Source organism: Oryza brachyantha, chromosome 5 (assembly GCF_000231095.2).
Source record: "Oryza brachyantha chromosome 5, ObraRS2, whole genome shotgun sequence".
NCBI lineage: Eukaryota > Viridiplantae > Streptophyta > Magnoliopsida > Poales > Poaceae > Oryza > Oryza brachyantha.
Window position 1 is genome coordinate 12,734,989 of NC_023167.2, and position 15,804 is coordinate 12,750,792.

Consider the following 15,804-nt stretch of genomic DNA (forward strand, 5'->3'; position numbering starts at 1 on the left):
GCCAATGAGGAGAGGGGAGGGTGGCCGCGTCGTGCTCGTGCTGCCTGTGCCGTCGTGTTAGTAGTGGACGAGCGGGGGAGTGCGGCGTGCAGAGTTGTTCTCGCCGCGCGAGAGGAAGCAGAAGCAAAAGCTTGCGAGAAGAGGGTGGGGAGAGGGAGCGAATTGATTAGTGTCGCCACTTCTTCTCCACCTCCGTCCTCGCCAATCCACCATCATTGCGCCACCGCCGCAAGATCTGTGAAGCTCTCTCCTCTCTCTTCTATCTTCTCTCTCTCCCGCACGGGCGCACGACGCTAGCTGGGAGCCCGTAGGAGAAGCTTCTTTTCTTCCCGCGCGCGCGGCGGCTGGCTGGCTGGCTGGCTTCGCGGCAAAGGCTTGTTGCGGTTGTTCGGTACAGGAAGAGTGTGAGCGAGGCGGCGGTACGGTGCCGCACCCACCACCTCCTCCACCCCCTCCATTAAAGGCGCTCACGCACCGCCCTCCAGCTTCTTCCTCCACGAGAAAGCGAGCTGAGGGAGGGAGGGAGAGAGAGAGTGCGAGTGAGTCAGTGTGAGCAACACTTCCTCCCCTCACGGGAGCAGCAGCAGCAGCAGCCAACGCCCAGCGCCACTACCGCCACCACCACCCACGCCGCGCGCGCGCTTTAAAGAAGGCGCGCCACCTTAGCATTAAGCTTAAAGATTCGCACACCACCGCACCACCCCGTCGTCTCGCGCCACGAGCGTTGATCGGTGCTTTTGATTGTTCTTCCTTGCTGCAGACGACAGCGAGCTTTGTGCGCGCGCGCGAACCGAGGAGGAGGACGAGGGAGAGCGGGGATGGCGTTGCTCGCGCGGCTGGGCGCCGTCGTGGTGCTCTTGGCGGCGGCGGCGGCCATGGTGGCGGAGGGGATTCTTGACCCCGTCGACTTCCTGGCGCTGCAGGCGGTGCGGAGGTCTCTCGACGATCTGCCAGGCTCGTCGTTCTTCGAAGGGTGGGACTTCACGGCCGACCCGTGCGGGTTCCCCGGTGTGTACTGCGACGGCAACAAGGTGTCGGCGCTCGCGCTCGGCGACCCGAGGGCGGGGTCGCCGGGGCTGTCCGGGCGGCTCGACCCGGCGCTGGGACGGCTGTCCGCACTCACCGAGCTCTCGCTCGTGCCTGGGCGCGTCGAGGGCGAGCTCCCGGAGTCCCTCACTTCGTGCCGGAACCTCCGCTTCTTGGCCGTCAGCAAGAACCTCATCTCCGGCCAGATACCGGACGGCCTCGGCGGGTTGTCCAACCTCCGAACGCTCGACGTCAGCTTCAACCAGATCTCCGGCACCATCCCGCCGTCCATTGCCACGCTGCCGTCGATCACCAACCTCATCCTCTGCCACAACCATCTCGCCGGTAGCATCCCGTCGTTCCCGGACTCGTCACCGCTCATCCGGCTTGACCTCAAGCACAATGACCTCTCCGGCGGCGTGCCCAGCCTGCCGAGCACACTCCAGTACCTCTCGCTCTCGGCGAACCGGCTCACCGGCACCGTCGACTCCGTGCTGCCGCGGCTCACTCGGCTCAACTTCCTCGACCTCAGCATGAACCAGCTCGACGGCCCGATCCCTGCGTCCGTCTTCACATTGCCGCTGTCCGTGCTTCAGCTGCAGCGCAACTTCTTCTCCGGCCTCCTCCAGCCGGCGAACGACGTGACGATCCAGGTGGTGGACCTGAGCTACAACCGGTTCTGGGGCCCCGTGTCGCCGCTCCTCGCCGGCGTGGGGCAGCTGTACCTGAACAACAACCGGTTCACCGGCGAGGTGCCGGCGCGGCTGGTGCAGGAGCTGGTGGGCTCCGGCGGGCTGCAGGTACTGTACCTGCAGCACAACTTCCTCACCGGCATCGAGATATCGCCGGCGTCGTCGCTCCCCTCCAGCGTCTCTCTCTGCCTGATGTACAACTGCATGGTTCCGCCGGTTTACGCGCCGTGCCCGCTCAAGGCCGGCTCGCAGAACACCCGGCCGGCCGACCAGTGCCCGGAGTGGAGGGGCTAATCAAAGCCGCCGCCGGCCTGCCGACGCCATTGCCGGATCGCCTCGGATCGTCCAAGCTCAAGAAAACCGGAAAAAGAATGGAGGAGATTGCAAATGGCGGTCTCCGATTCTTTGATTAATTTGTTCAGTTACCAGTGTTCCACTGTGGATTAATTCTTTTTGGTTGGGGAGGAGATAGTCACAGACAAGTAAGCGCCTTAATAATCTTGGGGTTATAGGTGTAATTTCTTTTTTGGTTTAGAGTATGTTCTTATATCCTGCTGCTGTATAGTTGCGTGAGTAGTAAACATTGGCTCTTGATGTTATGTGAGGAGGCGACGATCGATCGATGTACCGGATGATGATCATGACGGTGGTGTACTGCAAATCAGTGATATTATTTATGGCATTGCCATTTGGCATGCATAACGACAAGCATTCGCAGTGCTTGATTTTCTTTCTGGGCTCCTTCGCAATGAACTGATCATCAGTTCATAGTTCCTTCTTTTCAGGAAAACAATGGCTGGCAAAAAAAACATAACGGTAGATGATATAATAACGCTCTCTGATTATTTCGTGACAAAAACATAACGGCAAGATGATATTAACATGCTTGTAGAATGATTGCTCAGGGGCGCAATCACATAACAGAAGCAAAGCCAAGAATGAACCATGCAGCTCCCCCCACACTGAACAATCATTACATAAAGCAGAGAACTACTCCTAACTAACTAACTAATCCATCAATCTGGTGGCCTTCCTAAACAATCATCCTATCTGCATTTGCAAGACTGACAGGACAGGTCACAATTTATAACCTATCCATCATTGCGCCACGTTTTTCTTAGGCCTTGTTAAAACCTTTTTCAAAAACATCACATCAAAATATATAAAATATTTGAAGTATTAAACATAGTTTAATTATAAAATAAATTATAGATTCACCGAGATACCGAGAGATGGTTCTTTTAAGCCTAATTAATTTATCACTAGCACATATAGGTTACTGTAACACTCGTAGCTAGTCACGTACTAATTAGGCTCAAAAGATTTATCTCACGATTTCTCTCATAACTATATAATTAGTTTTAATGTTCATGTATATTTAATGCTCTATTTAGATGTCCAAAAATTTAATGTAATGTTTTTAGGAAAATTTTTTGGAACAGGCGTTAATTTGTGATTGACAACTACGTGTAGGGGTGGACAGAAAGCTCGTGGCTCGTTAGCTCGCTTGACTCGTGACAAACTCGGTTTGGCTCGGCTCGGCTCGTTTCATTTTTCTAACGAGCTGAGCTAGCATTTTAGCTCGTTAGAGATAACGAGCCACCTCGAGCTGGCTCGTGAGCTGCTCGCGAGCCTAACGAGCTAGACCAAAGATACGCGATTCATCGGCATTCATTGATTCCACCCCGGAAAGCATGTGTTCAATACTTTATAGGTTCACCATGTGATTTATTGGTTCAAACTTTAATATTTAGATACAATTTCATATGATTTGTATGTTTGAACTAAAAATTTGCTTATATAATCTATTAAAAATTGTTTAAATTAACTTTTCATGCATAGCTCGCGAGCCTAACGAATCAGCTCGAGTTTTGTAACGAGCTGAGCCGAGCTAAAAAGCCAAGCCAAGCCAACTCGTTATCTTAACGAGCCAGATCGAGCCGAGCCAAGCCGAGCTGACTCGTTATCCACCCCTAACTACGTGGTACGTGATACGATGATCTGCATGGAGCTGATCCTTCCGTGTCCTTTACATTCTCCTCCACCCTTCTCGTCCCCTGTTCATCCCGTCCTAACCCTGGTGGGCTAGCTACGAATTGCGCTGTATCGACAGGCTTAAAACCACTCGGCGTCGTACAGTACTCGTATTGCACAGCGAAACTTTACTCACGTCTCGCCTTTAATTTGTCGCTCGGTACGCGTGCTCTCGATCGATACGTACGAACGATTCGTGTGCGTGCGTCCTTTTCGCGTACGCTGATTTTTATTAGGACTTGATTACTTCCTAATTTTTCTTCAAAAATATTGAATTTTTGACATCTAAATAAAGTATTAAACATAAATGAATCAAAAAACTAATTACGCAGTTATGTAAGAAATCTTGAGACGAATCTTTTAAGCCTAATTAGTCTATGATTAGTCATAAGTGTTACCGTGACCAACATGTGTTAATGACGAATTAATTAGGCTAAAAAGATTCGTCTCGCGGTTTCTAGGCTAGCCGTGAAATTCATTTTTTCATTCGTGTCAAAAACCTTTTCTAACGTCCGATCAAATATTTAACGTGACACTTCTTTCAAAAATTTTCTCAATCTAGATATCACCTTAATGGGAGCCGCAAGCCTGCAACACACGCAAGAGCGGAGCAGAAGGAGATCAGAAAGAAGTTCGCGACGCTGGAGGATGAGGCGCGCGGCCGGCGGCGGACGGTGGGTGACTCGTGCAGTTATGCGGAGTACGCTCGAAGCTGTAGATGTACCGGGGCCGGTGCGTAGTACGCGATAACGTATCGCCCTGAAGGCTTCAATGCATGGGTAGAGTACGTCGTGCTACTGGTACGTAGGAGTAATAAAAAGGGCACGTCGTGACACGTGCGAGGTGGTAGAAGGATCTGTATGTTCTCTCTCTCTCTCTCCTCTCTCTCTCTCTCTCTTCATTAGCGGTGGTGCGGCGAGCGTGACTGGGCTATGGCCATTTATCTCTCCTTTGGGGGGTTTTACCTTTCTTTTTTTTTTCTTTCCCCTATCTCTTCTTTTCATATTGTCGTCATGTTTCATGTTACTGCTGTGCTGTGCTCTGCTGCTTTACCTTGCCACCCCAACACGCATGTCATGTACCGAATGACTTCTCGGCTAGTCTCTAGTAGACTGTAAAGAGGAGGTGATAACAACAACAGCTCAACATGATCCGAGCTCCTGGGTTTACTCCCTCTTCCACTCTTCCAGCAGTAGGAGGCGAGCAGCAATGAAGCCCTTTTTTTCACTGCCATGTGGGCCATGGACAGGCAAAGCGGATAATTGTACATGTTTGGGCAGCAGCATTGCCGGTTTGTCCCCACATGACAGTGACGCGGCACGGCCAAAAGGTGGTAAGTTGGTGACTGCTGTCAGCAATTAGCAGAGGAGGAGATCACGCCGCCCCGGCGAGCGACCTTACCTCGGCTTTCCTCTTTTTCGCCTGTGATGGGGGCTGGTTGTTCCGAAAGCGTGACGCCGACCGGTCTTTCCATTCCTGGCTCTTTTGACTGTTCGTTCGGCTTGTCTTTGGAGTGACTTCGTCCACGCTACGGACTGATCGACGACGTGAGAATTTCAGAAGGATGCGGAGTGGTCTGCTCTGTGCCATGAGAAGCTGAAAAGCAGGTTTTGTCGCCGGAGAAGAGGACGTGGCTGCTCATGTCATGTGAACAAAGAGAGTGGCAAATTTTGATTTTTAGCTCGACGATTTTGCTTTGTAGAGGAGTTCTAGCAGTAGTGCCCAAATCTCGATGGGCCGTGGCCTGCCCAAGCCCGAAGGCCTAGGCCCATAATCCAGTCTCTCTCTCTCTCTCTGGCGCAGCGGCCCAGAGAATGCAGAGAGGAAGGGGCATTCCCAACCGGAATCCACCCCGCGGTCCAGTCGAATCGCGCACGGCCCGCGTAGCTGCCGACGGACCGAATAGCCCAGCGGCCCAGCCCACCATCCGCCGTCCGACCGGCGACGCGACTGCGAGACCGCGTCGCGTGCACGCTGCGACGAACGGTGCCGGTCCCGTTTCCGCGTCGTCTTCTCTCTCTCTTTTTTTTTTCTTTCTCTATTTTGATGCGGTGTTGGGAAGGTTCGGGAACGGGTGGAGGCTTCCAGAAGCAGACGCGGACGGCGGGTCACGCCCTGCATAAATCGAGGGCGCCCCCCGTCTCGGCCTCACGCTGCTTCGAGATACTTCCTCCTCCATCTCCTTCTCCCTCTCGCTTGCCACCGTCTCAGTCTTCCGAGTTGTTAATCTCTCGCCGCGATGACTCATATCCTTCCTCTGCAAACAAAATGCTTTTTCTCAGTATTCTACTTCCTTCCTCGATCGGTAGAATTTCAAGGAATTTATTTTCTTCTTCGTTTATGTTTCGTTTTTCACCGCGTGTGTTCGTGTGACAAATTTTGGATATGGATTGTGCTATCCCGTGCTATGTTGGCTGGTTGTCCTTGACCTGAGGAGGGCGCACGCGGCGACCAGAGGGAGCGGGACAGGCAGCGGGCGCAGGCGCGGAAGCCGGTGGTGAAGGGCCGCGACGACGGGCTCACGCCGGAGCAGCGCCGGGAGAGGGACGCCAAGGCGCTGCAGGAGAAGGCGGCCAGGAAGGCGGCGCAGGGCGGCGTCGGCAACGGCGGCGCCGGCGCCAAGGGCAAGAGCGCCGGCAAGAAGTAGGCAGCGGCATGCCGTCATTTTTCATCTGTCACCCACGTCTGGTTGCTGACAGACGTGACACCGCCATTCCTTCGATCGTCATCTGCTCCTGATTCAGCCCATTTCGGCAGATTTGTACTACTATTTCGTGGATCTGTGGAAATAGCAATGCGAATTTCCCGTCAAAACAAATTTGCTTCTTGCGAAAATCAAAACTAGCTCCCAGTTCAGTGACATGTACAGACAACCAAAGACTTGCTATTTCGTATTTACAGTGTCCCTTTACAGTTTCTAGCCAAACTGTACCAAACTCCGTGGCCTGTTTAAAACCACATTTTTGTAGTGCCATTATCTGGATATATGCTCGAAGACCGCAAACACCGAGAACACGTGCGAGCACCGAATCAATCGAGATCAGAAGTCTCTCGCGGATTAGAGGACCTGGACCACTTGGCAACCCGGCCGTCCCAGGATGAGCTGACAAGCATAGGATCGAAGGGATGCCAGCTGCAGTCTCGAATTGTCAGTTGATGATATCCTTTGAGTTTTGCAACTTGTGATCCACTTACCTGAACATGAGCAGGATAGTGCAATATAAGCATTTTGAAATAACTGAAGCAACAAAATGGAGAAAGAAATTGTCTGAAGAATTCCTTATGGTGAATGGAGGAAAAATCTGCACTTTTTGTCGCCTAATGTATAATAGGTTTTCAGTGTTTCACAACTGGAGGTATCAGACAAGTTATTGTTCCATAGCACGAAATGAATTTAAAAAAATTGTACTGTCACAGATCCAACTACTCTTTAAAATATTACATATGTAAATAACCTATACTGACTTAATTCCTAATATCTTTTCCTTCCCTACTCTAATCCTGAAGTATGCTAGTCATCAGGGACCTAGCCTACCAATCTTCCCCACTCCAAAGCTGCTGCCTACCAAAAACTTGGGCTGTTTAAGCAAAACGCAAAACAACGGGGAGGCATTTTGTAACATGCTTGATTTGTAAACCATACCAACACTAAAGATATCGTCATTCTTTTTTTTTTTTGCATAATAGGATTAATCTATTTTGGTAATCCAAGTATACCAGTACCACCACAAGAGAGTAGTCACACTATTACAAGCCTGTAATCGGCCAAACTGGCAGCGAACCTACATATTTGAATGCAGTCGAAAGGTTCTGGGGAAGACAAAAGACTCAATTTGGCTTTGGTAAAAAAAATTTAGACCTTGTTGGAGTGACGTTTTTAGGGAAAAAATTTGGCACGGTGCAGAATCTGATTGATGTTTTATTTACATATTCAGATAATAGTGTTTGACTAGTGCCATTTCTATTTTTTCCCCCAATTTGAATGTAGAAAGATCGCATATCACCACAAATGCAAGTATGCAACTACACTAACATTAAAAAGTAGAACGAAACTTCCTAGAAATAAATTTTATGTGCGTGGATTCGTTGGTGTTGCCCTCCCAAGAGCCTGGGTGGCGATGAACAGAGTAAGGGGGAAGACTAGAGATTGGTTACCACTTCTTGCTTGATTGGTTCCCGAGGAAATGCCATCTTCCCTCATATAAAGAGCCAGCCCACCTAACAAATTCTACTAACAGGCTGCTAACAACATGCCAACAACCTACCTAATCCAATCTAGACTCTGTTGCTATAACAATAGATAAGAAAAATAACTCAACAGGAAAATTCATCCAAGAAATGTACTCGAGTATAGCAAGCACAGTGCAATCTCTAGATTGCTGTCATGCAAGTTGAAAACAGACATACCACATCGTAGATACAAACACTAGAATCATAGGATCCTGTATATATGTACTTCTGTCCTGTGCTGTAGAAACAAGAACAACAAAAAGGGACATTAGCACTTATGTTACATAATAATTTGACTAAAACAAACTCCTTGATATGACATATCAGAACCGAGAATCATGACATTACCTATAAACAGGTGAAAAATAACAACGGATCAATGTACGAAGAACTGAATGGCCCCGGTATGTAGCTATTGACTGATCATGGGGATGCTTTAGTTGCTTATACTGTTGTGGGTATCTTGAATACCTATAGTCCCAATTTGAGGTTCTGTCTTCATAACTGCATGAAACAATAAGATCACTAAAATTCCTTCATAAGTGAAATTTTCTTTACATTACACAACACATACCTATCAGCATTGGACGTCATTTTTCTGATGTCCCACATTTTAATAGCTTGGTCTTTTCCATTTGATATGAAACACCGACCATCTCCACGGCTATCAATATGAGTAATGCCATGCAAATGCCCAGACAAAACACCAGCAGGTTCTTCTGTGGATAAGCATCGCCTATCCCAGACCTGCAGAAAACCAAGATCATTAACACAGTACCCGATAAAAAAGATCATGAACACAGTACTTTTAAATGTTTCTTTTTAAAAAAGTACTGTCTCAAAATTATCCAGCTACATGAACAAGATAGCGTGCAATGTAAACCATGTATTAATTACTAATGTATCCTCACGTCATCCCTGAGATACATTTCGTAACTGTTTGTCTAGTATTTGACACAATAAAAAGAACATCCGTTGGTAACTGTTATTGACACTGAGGATAGAAGGCATGTGTATTAACTACCGTCGATTGACTTAAGGATATATTCTATTTCTGACAGTAATGAGGATGTAGAGCTATCATGGATTTATGGCTGACTATATAAGTTTACCCAACGAAAGATGAGACAACAGGAGCTGATTATTAAAGCTCCATTTGAATCATCTGATCATCAGGGCCTCTTTTTGTTGTGTCCACGGTTACAAATTTGGAAAATTTTCTACATATACTCTCCCTTCTATTATGCTTGCCATACAACCTGCATAGCAAACATATTATTCTTGGTATGTCGTATGCCAATATTTGCAACATTTTTTTTTGTGCCAGGTAGTAAAACCATTTTGCAGGTACAATTTTGGTAACTAACAACAGGAGAATGATATGCATTTGCATCAGTGTACTACCAGTAATTATTCAGGATTACTATTAATCCTGAAGGGTAGTATGAGGATCGCCAGGAAAAGGGAGATATTTCAAAGATTTGATTTAATGCTATTATTGAACCTTGCAATCAATAGATCCTGAGCTTTATCTAATCACATGCAATCTGGAAACACTTTGGGATTCGGTCATAAGTCGGAATATAAGCAATATGAAAAGATGTTTTTATTAACAATAAAACTGAATGAAAGGAATTGCATAGAAAATAACCAAATGTAGTATTTCCTTTTTCTTTTGTCTTTGAGACATCTAACCTCACCAATCAGTTAAACGCCATTTTGTTTACACAGCGGCAGCACAGTAATATCGAGCTTTTGTTTGTGAGTGTGTGTGTTGGGGGGGGGGGGGGGCAATAATTCAAAAAATGTAGTACAAATACCAAAACTAACTAGTACTATGGCATATACTTTGCTACACTAGATGAAACAAAAATCATCTATAACAAGAAGTTTCGGTCTTTCGGATATATGGAGGTTGCAAGTTGCAATCGAAGACAACATACAAAAGGCACGTGCTCAGATATGCTGTAGAAATATGAGAAAAACAGTTCAATGAATATGTTATCATATAAAGTTTTACATAGTTTACAACAAGCTACCTTGCATAAATTATCATCACTTCCAGAATATATGAGATGGCCAGTTTCGTCAGCAAATGCTACTGTGTTGACATCAGACTGCAAAAAAGGGGGGTTAAGCATATTATAAACCAAGTACAGAAAGAACCCATAACCAATTTAAGAAATGGATTGAGAAGATTAAAGGAAGATAAAAGCCAAGAAAACAACCAAATTATCTTACATGATGAGCAGGCAAACGCAACGTTAGTTTGTTTGCCACAAGGTCATAGACATATATTGAATCATCGTTACTACCAGCAACAAGCTCTCGACCATCAGAAGAGAATTTAACAGAAAATATTCCAAATGTATATCGAACATCTTCATGCTGCGAAAAATCTAATCCATCATGGATGTCCTACAGAAAATGAAAGAACAACAAAAAATTTATAAGAAACTAATTCAAATGTATTGGATTTGTTTATGCTGCAACATATATAATCCATCAGGAATGCCCCTAAGTAAGATGTATGAAAGTAATCAATTATCGATCTCTTAAATTGGTGAGTGGGTTTAAGATGGCCTTAGTGGTAATACTGACACACCATCTCATTTCCACAGGATGGCCATATGTAACATAAAATTAGGTATATGAAAGTACAAAAGAGACAAAACTGCATCTTCCTTTTTCTTTTGAAGGCCACAATGCATCTATGCATGTATGAATGGATGCATTTGGTGAAAAAGTGCAAATCCGATGAGCACTCACATTGACATTAGCATATGATTCTTTTGCAGCAGTCCCAACATTGACAATATGGATAATTGGTGCCAGACTGGAGTAGACCTGCAGTTAGAAAGAATGATAGGTCAAAAACAACAACCTTACACATCTACGTTTAAACAGAGTGATAAACGGAAGGAACTAGATATACAGCAGAAAGAACTAATTAGCATATATTTTCTATAGATCTGCAAGAGATGCTGGAACCATCATACAAACCATGTGTTCTAATGTCCTGGAAGGACCAAGGATTGAACGAAAACTATAACAATTTCCCTAGCTAGTTCACCCTTCACAGTACCCACTGGATTATAATCAAGGAAAAGACAAGGTCTCAAAACAAGCAAAGGCAAATAAAAATACCATAACAATTTTTTAGGCACAGCTCAGCTACCAATAAACTAAGCTTAAATTCATATAAAATGCGCATTCACAGCTGGAAAATTTTGCAATAGACATTATTCAAGACCCTAAAAGACAAGAAGTCTTCCCTGTTGTATCTCTATATAAGGATTATTTTAATAGATGTGATACTGTGATTGTGATTTTCTACAGGATACAGCAAATAGCAACAAGTACCACAAACACCAGCACTTCTTTGCAGTGCCTTCCAGTCATAGGAAATGCCACAAATTTCCTTATCAATTGGATTTCACTAATCCTTTGATGTCAAGATACATTACAAGACAGTAGCCAAATTTTACTAATCCTAGATGTCAAAATAGGTTAAAAGAAAGTGTTAACATCAAACATTTGCTTGGGACACACCAAAAGGATGGCCAGTGGTCAAAATACACGTTGCCTATAAAAAGAACATTTTCTTATGTTTCAACCTGAATATCTCAGATCCCACGTATGCTCAAAATGTCCCATCTGTCTTTTAGTCGTTAAAGATATGAATTTAACTAAAAAATGAAGAAAAATACATATTCCAACCAACACCTTTTGAATCTAAATGGATCTATTAGAGTGTGATAAGATTTATTTATCACATTAATTACCTTTTAAATAAGTGAAATTGAAACTGTTTTAAAAATCCACAGGAGAAGAATATTCTTAAAATTTCAGAAACAAAAAATTGAATATATTATATCCAAAAATGGCAATTTTGGGCATGTTACAAGGGAAAGGACAGAGGAGGCATATGAAAATTTTCTCTCAACAATATTGTGCCAAGAGAAAATAAACTTGGTGCACACCTTCTTTCCTACTTGGTAAGTACGCCAAAATAGGCTGTGGCAAATACCCACAATTTTATAATCCTTCCAGCCAAACCACAACTTTGGAGTCCTGTAAATGCCAAAATTTCCTTTGACAATAACAGCCCCCAGTAATATCATGTTTCCATTAACAATACCCAGAAGTTAATGATCATCCACATTAGTCCTGTTGTAAATGGGTAAACACATATGTCATAGGTAGGGGCCGAGGGATCGAGGCCCATGGGCCCCAACCCCCTGGCGGATGAACAGTACACGTCGCCGGCTGCTACAGTACCGCGTGTATTGTTCATCCGCCAGGTGGTTGGGGCCCATGGGCCTCGATCCCTCAGCCCCTACCTATGACAACATCTTAATCCATATATCTGATACTCGATCTACTTTAGTTTAGTCTTGACTATCCAAAACAATTTCATGTCAATCAGGAAAAACAATGGAAGAGATTGACATCAACAGCTGAAAAGGAACTGCATCATAGAGTAACACGTGTCCAAAAACTGAACTAAGTTAGGACAATCTATAGAGAAACTAAAAAACGAAAGGAAGAGCTTATTGTTTAAGTCCCAGAAACTTACAAGAAACTGTTGATCAGGGGAAAGTGATGCATCACTAATGGTCCATCTCAAACTTCTAGCATGAATGTCCCTATGCACTTTCCAACCTTTATCAACATCATATATTCTTATGTGGCTTCCCTGACAATGGAAATAAAAGAAAGATTAGAAGTGACCAAAACTATTTAACACTCTCTCATAAAACCTTCACTTGTGTTGGTTGAAGGACAGCATACCTGAAAACCAGCAACAAAAAGAGAACCATCAGCAGAAAACTGTGAAACATAAGCTCGGGAATCCATCCTGTCCACTTTTTCAGGGCCATCCACTGGAAGATAACGACCCAGAACAAATGCACGATCAACTGAAGAGAACTTCCCATTTCCTGAAGAATTAATTTCCCTTCCAGACAATAACCTGGTTGTTGATATCATATCTTTGCGGGTACCAATGGACTTGCGGACGCTAGGTCCTGATCTTATTCGAGTCATATGGAAAATATCATTATGTGTGTTTAAGAAATCATTATTCACTTGTGAACTAGATCCATCATTATTATTCTCTTCGTGTTCGCTGTATTCCTCCTCCAGCCTACTCATGCCATAGCCCATCCCTTGGGATGGAAATCAATATCAAAAACTCCAAATCTTAGTCCTGGGCACTGAAAAGATTTCAAAAGCAAAATTAGCATATTAGCAATATGTGAGCATACAACAAACATATGCTGGATAAGAGAGGGGCATCGATGCCTGTCAAATGTGGAATATTGTTTGCCATGATTATGAAAGGCACCACAAGTAACTGAAAGTAATAAATTCGCAATCAAAGTTCCTCCACTTTCCCCTCTGTATGCCAAAACAGTGAGCTGTGAAGGAGTGCCAAATTTAATATAGCATAAACCGAGAGATGTGCACTAAAAGTTCAGCTTATATTGCATGACATCAAGGATCAGTTTGGCAGTGTTACCGTTAAACTCCAAAGTTGCAGCTAAAGTTATTAGTTAGTTTCCTGTTACTATGGCAAATAGATTGTACATGGAGTCATTGTTAAGACAGTTCTCTAAATGGTTAAATTTAGGACCAAAAAGCCAGCAAGAATTATCTGATTCATCATACATGCAGCCTTGCGTACCTTATAGCAGGCAGCTCAAACCTTTCCTGATCCAACAAGTCACCTCAGTGCAAAATCACTCAATGACATCATATATAATTCTTCCAAAAGCAAAAGACTCGGCATAGATTCTACAAAGTGGTGACAATATTGATTCCCATAACCCCAAAAAAGCCTCGAATCCGTCACTCGAATGAAGACCATCCTGCGTTTATCCCCAGCCAGCACAGAATAACGCTGACGTGCTGTCGATCGCTCGCAACTCGCAGGGCTACCACATCGACTCCAGCTTCCGCTGCTACGAACTCAAAAAACGCAGGAAGCCGGAACGGATTCAACAGCCGCAGCATCCTCGCATCTCTCCTAAGCCCTGGGACAACTAACCCCGCACCCCAAACCCCCTACCATTTCCCACCGCGCAGTCAAGCGGGGGACCCCAACGGACCGACCGATCTAAGTAGGGAGAGGGCGCGGAATCCAGGGAGGAATCAGAGCGGGCACCAACCTCATCGGCGATCCTCTCGTCGCGCGCGCGCCGGAGCGGGCGGAGCCGGTCCACGTAGACAAGGGGAGAACCGGAGAAGAGCTAGAGTTCTCACTCTCTCTCCCACCGGAGGCTCGGATATGAGATTTTCCTTTTTGTTTTTTTTCCTTCTTTACTCGTTCGACTTGCAGGTGGGTCCCGCAGTGACAACCGCCGGCGGCCGAACGCCAACCGTCTTGGTTCGAGAGCGGCGGAGTTGGACCCACCAGAGACGAGCTGGGCTTTACGGCCCATAGATTCTCACAGGTAGAGAGGCCCATCCAAGCTATGGACTTTGTAAAGCTACCGACTGGGCCTTCAGGCACTCTTTTTCCTTTTTTTTTTCGGTGGTCCCTGTGTCTCTCGTGGCTGTGAGAGGCAGCTAACTCATAAGTCACAGCATAGGATGATGGGAATTTTACAGTGAAAAAAACTACAGGAATTTGATAGGTAAGTGATTCATTTCTTATATTGAAAAAAAAGCTTTAATGCTCAGATGTAGCATCTAGCTAGTGGAGATGTCATGTAATTCCTACCAACCAAGTGAAATAAAAAACAACGGGGGTGATTGTTTGTTTTCTCAAGTAAAAGTTAAATGGTATATTTATAAATAAAACTTTTATATACATGTTCTTGGTGATCTAAAAGGCGAGACTGAAAAATAAACAACAATGATAAACCCTAAAATCAAATTCAAAATTAAAGTTAAAAATTTAAATTTTAACTTATAAACATGGCGAAAAGACGTGGCCGCAAGAGAAAAGAGCACTAGTGTGTTGTTTAGTTAGGCGAAACTCGATTACTGCTAAACAATATGACTCGGCCTGCTAAACATGCTTCACCGCTCCAACTACGGCCATGTTCGTTTTGAGGGAGGATATGTTAACTTACCCTAACATGGAATCCGGAACATGTAGTAATAGTTTAGTACATGATTAATTAATTATTAATTATTAAAAAAATATAAAATAGATTAATATGATTTTTTTAAATAACTTTCCTATAAAAACCTTTTACAAAAAATACACCGTTTAGCCATTCGAGAAGCGTGCTCGTGGAAAATGAGGGGGTAAGTTAACTTATCGGAGGCAAAAGAACGCGGCCAAGGACCAGGATCCTCTAGAGTACACTTTCTATAATAGAAGCACTAGTCAATGATGTATGAGTCTCGTATCATTATATGAGGTTTTTTATAGAAAAAAAATACTTAATTAATTATGCGCTAATCCATGCTCTATTTTGCGTGCTGACGAAAGGTTCCGACCCCTAACAAACATGTGAGAATGAGAGGTTGTTTGATTCATGATAACAATTTTCCTAACTATACAGCATTTAAGCTAAATATGTTGACTGGGGTGAATGTTCGTTTCGTTTGTGGTAAACTTGTAACTATATTCCTTCGTCACCGTATAAATGTCCCGTATGCCATTTGCTCATAAAAAGTGTGGCAAAATTGCACTATCCATACATGAGTCATTAGCGCATAATTTATTAAGTATAATTATTTTAATCTTAAAATATATTAATATGAGTAGTTTTTAAGCAAAATTTCTGCAATTCTTTTAGAAAAACCGGCGTTTTATACGTTGAGGGAGCAGGCTCACAGTTTTTCTACCGTATTTCTTTCCTTA

At 44.5% G+C, this 15,804-nt stretch overlaps 2 protein-coding genes across 2 annotated transcripts; one reads left to right on the plus strand and one right to left on the minus strand.

Annotated features, from left to right (window-relative positions):
- LOC102701080 (LRR receptor-like serine/threonine-protein kinase ERL2) lies at nt 1-2,371 on the plus strand. The gene is made up of 2 exons (XM_006654325.3): nt 1-237; nt 761-2,371. The coding sequence occupies exon 2, from the start codon at nt 819-821 to the stop codon at nt 2,010-2,012; it is 1,194 nt and encodes a 397-aa protein (XP_006654388.2). The 5' UTR covers nt 1-237; nt 761-818; the 3' UTR covers nt 2,013-2,371.
- A 3,451-nt stretch (nt 2,372-5,822) lies between these two features.
- LOC102701356 (LEC14B protein-like) lies at nt 5,823-14,281 on the minus strand. Its single transcript, XM_006654326.3, has 10 exons — nt 14,156-14,281; nt 12,777-13,201; nt 12,562-12,681; nt 10,752-10,829; nt 10,224-10,400; nt 10,022-10,099; nt 8,557-8,729; nt 8,331-8,486; nt 8,160-8,220; nt 5,823-6,947 (listed from the first exon to the last, which is right to left on the minus strand). The coding sequence occupies exons 2-10, from the start codon at nt 13,149-13,151 to the stop codon at nt 6,783-6,785; spliced, it is 1,383 nt and encodes a 460-aa protein (XP_006654389.1). The 5' UTR covers nt 13,152-13,201; nt 14,156-14,281; the 3' UTR covers nt 5,823-6,782.
- Between the last annotated feature and the right edge of the window lie 1,523 nt (nt 14,282-15,804).

What these genes read in the sequence shown, in the direction of transcription:
- LOC102701080 (XM_006654325.3), top strand. Translation starts at nt 819, where the DNA reads ATGGCGTTGCTCGCGCGGCTGGGCGCCGTCGTGGTGCTCTTGGCGGCG.
- LOC102701356 (XM_006654326.3), bottom strand. Translation starts at nt 13,151, where the DNA reads ATGGGCTATGGCATGAGTAGGCTGGAGGAGGAATACAGCGAACACGAA. An exon ending in ATGACGTCCAATGCTGATAG is followed by an intron (nt 8,487 to 8,556) that starts GTATGTGTTGTG and finishes TGTTTCATGCAG; the next exon opens with TTATGAAGACAGAACCTCAA. An exon ending in GTGTTTGTATCTACGATGTG is followed by an intron (nt 6,948 to 8,159) that starts GTATGTCTGTTT and finishes GCTCATGTTCAG; the next exon opens with GTAAGTGGATCACAAGTTGC.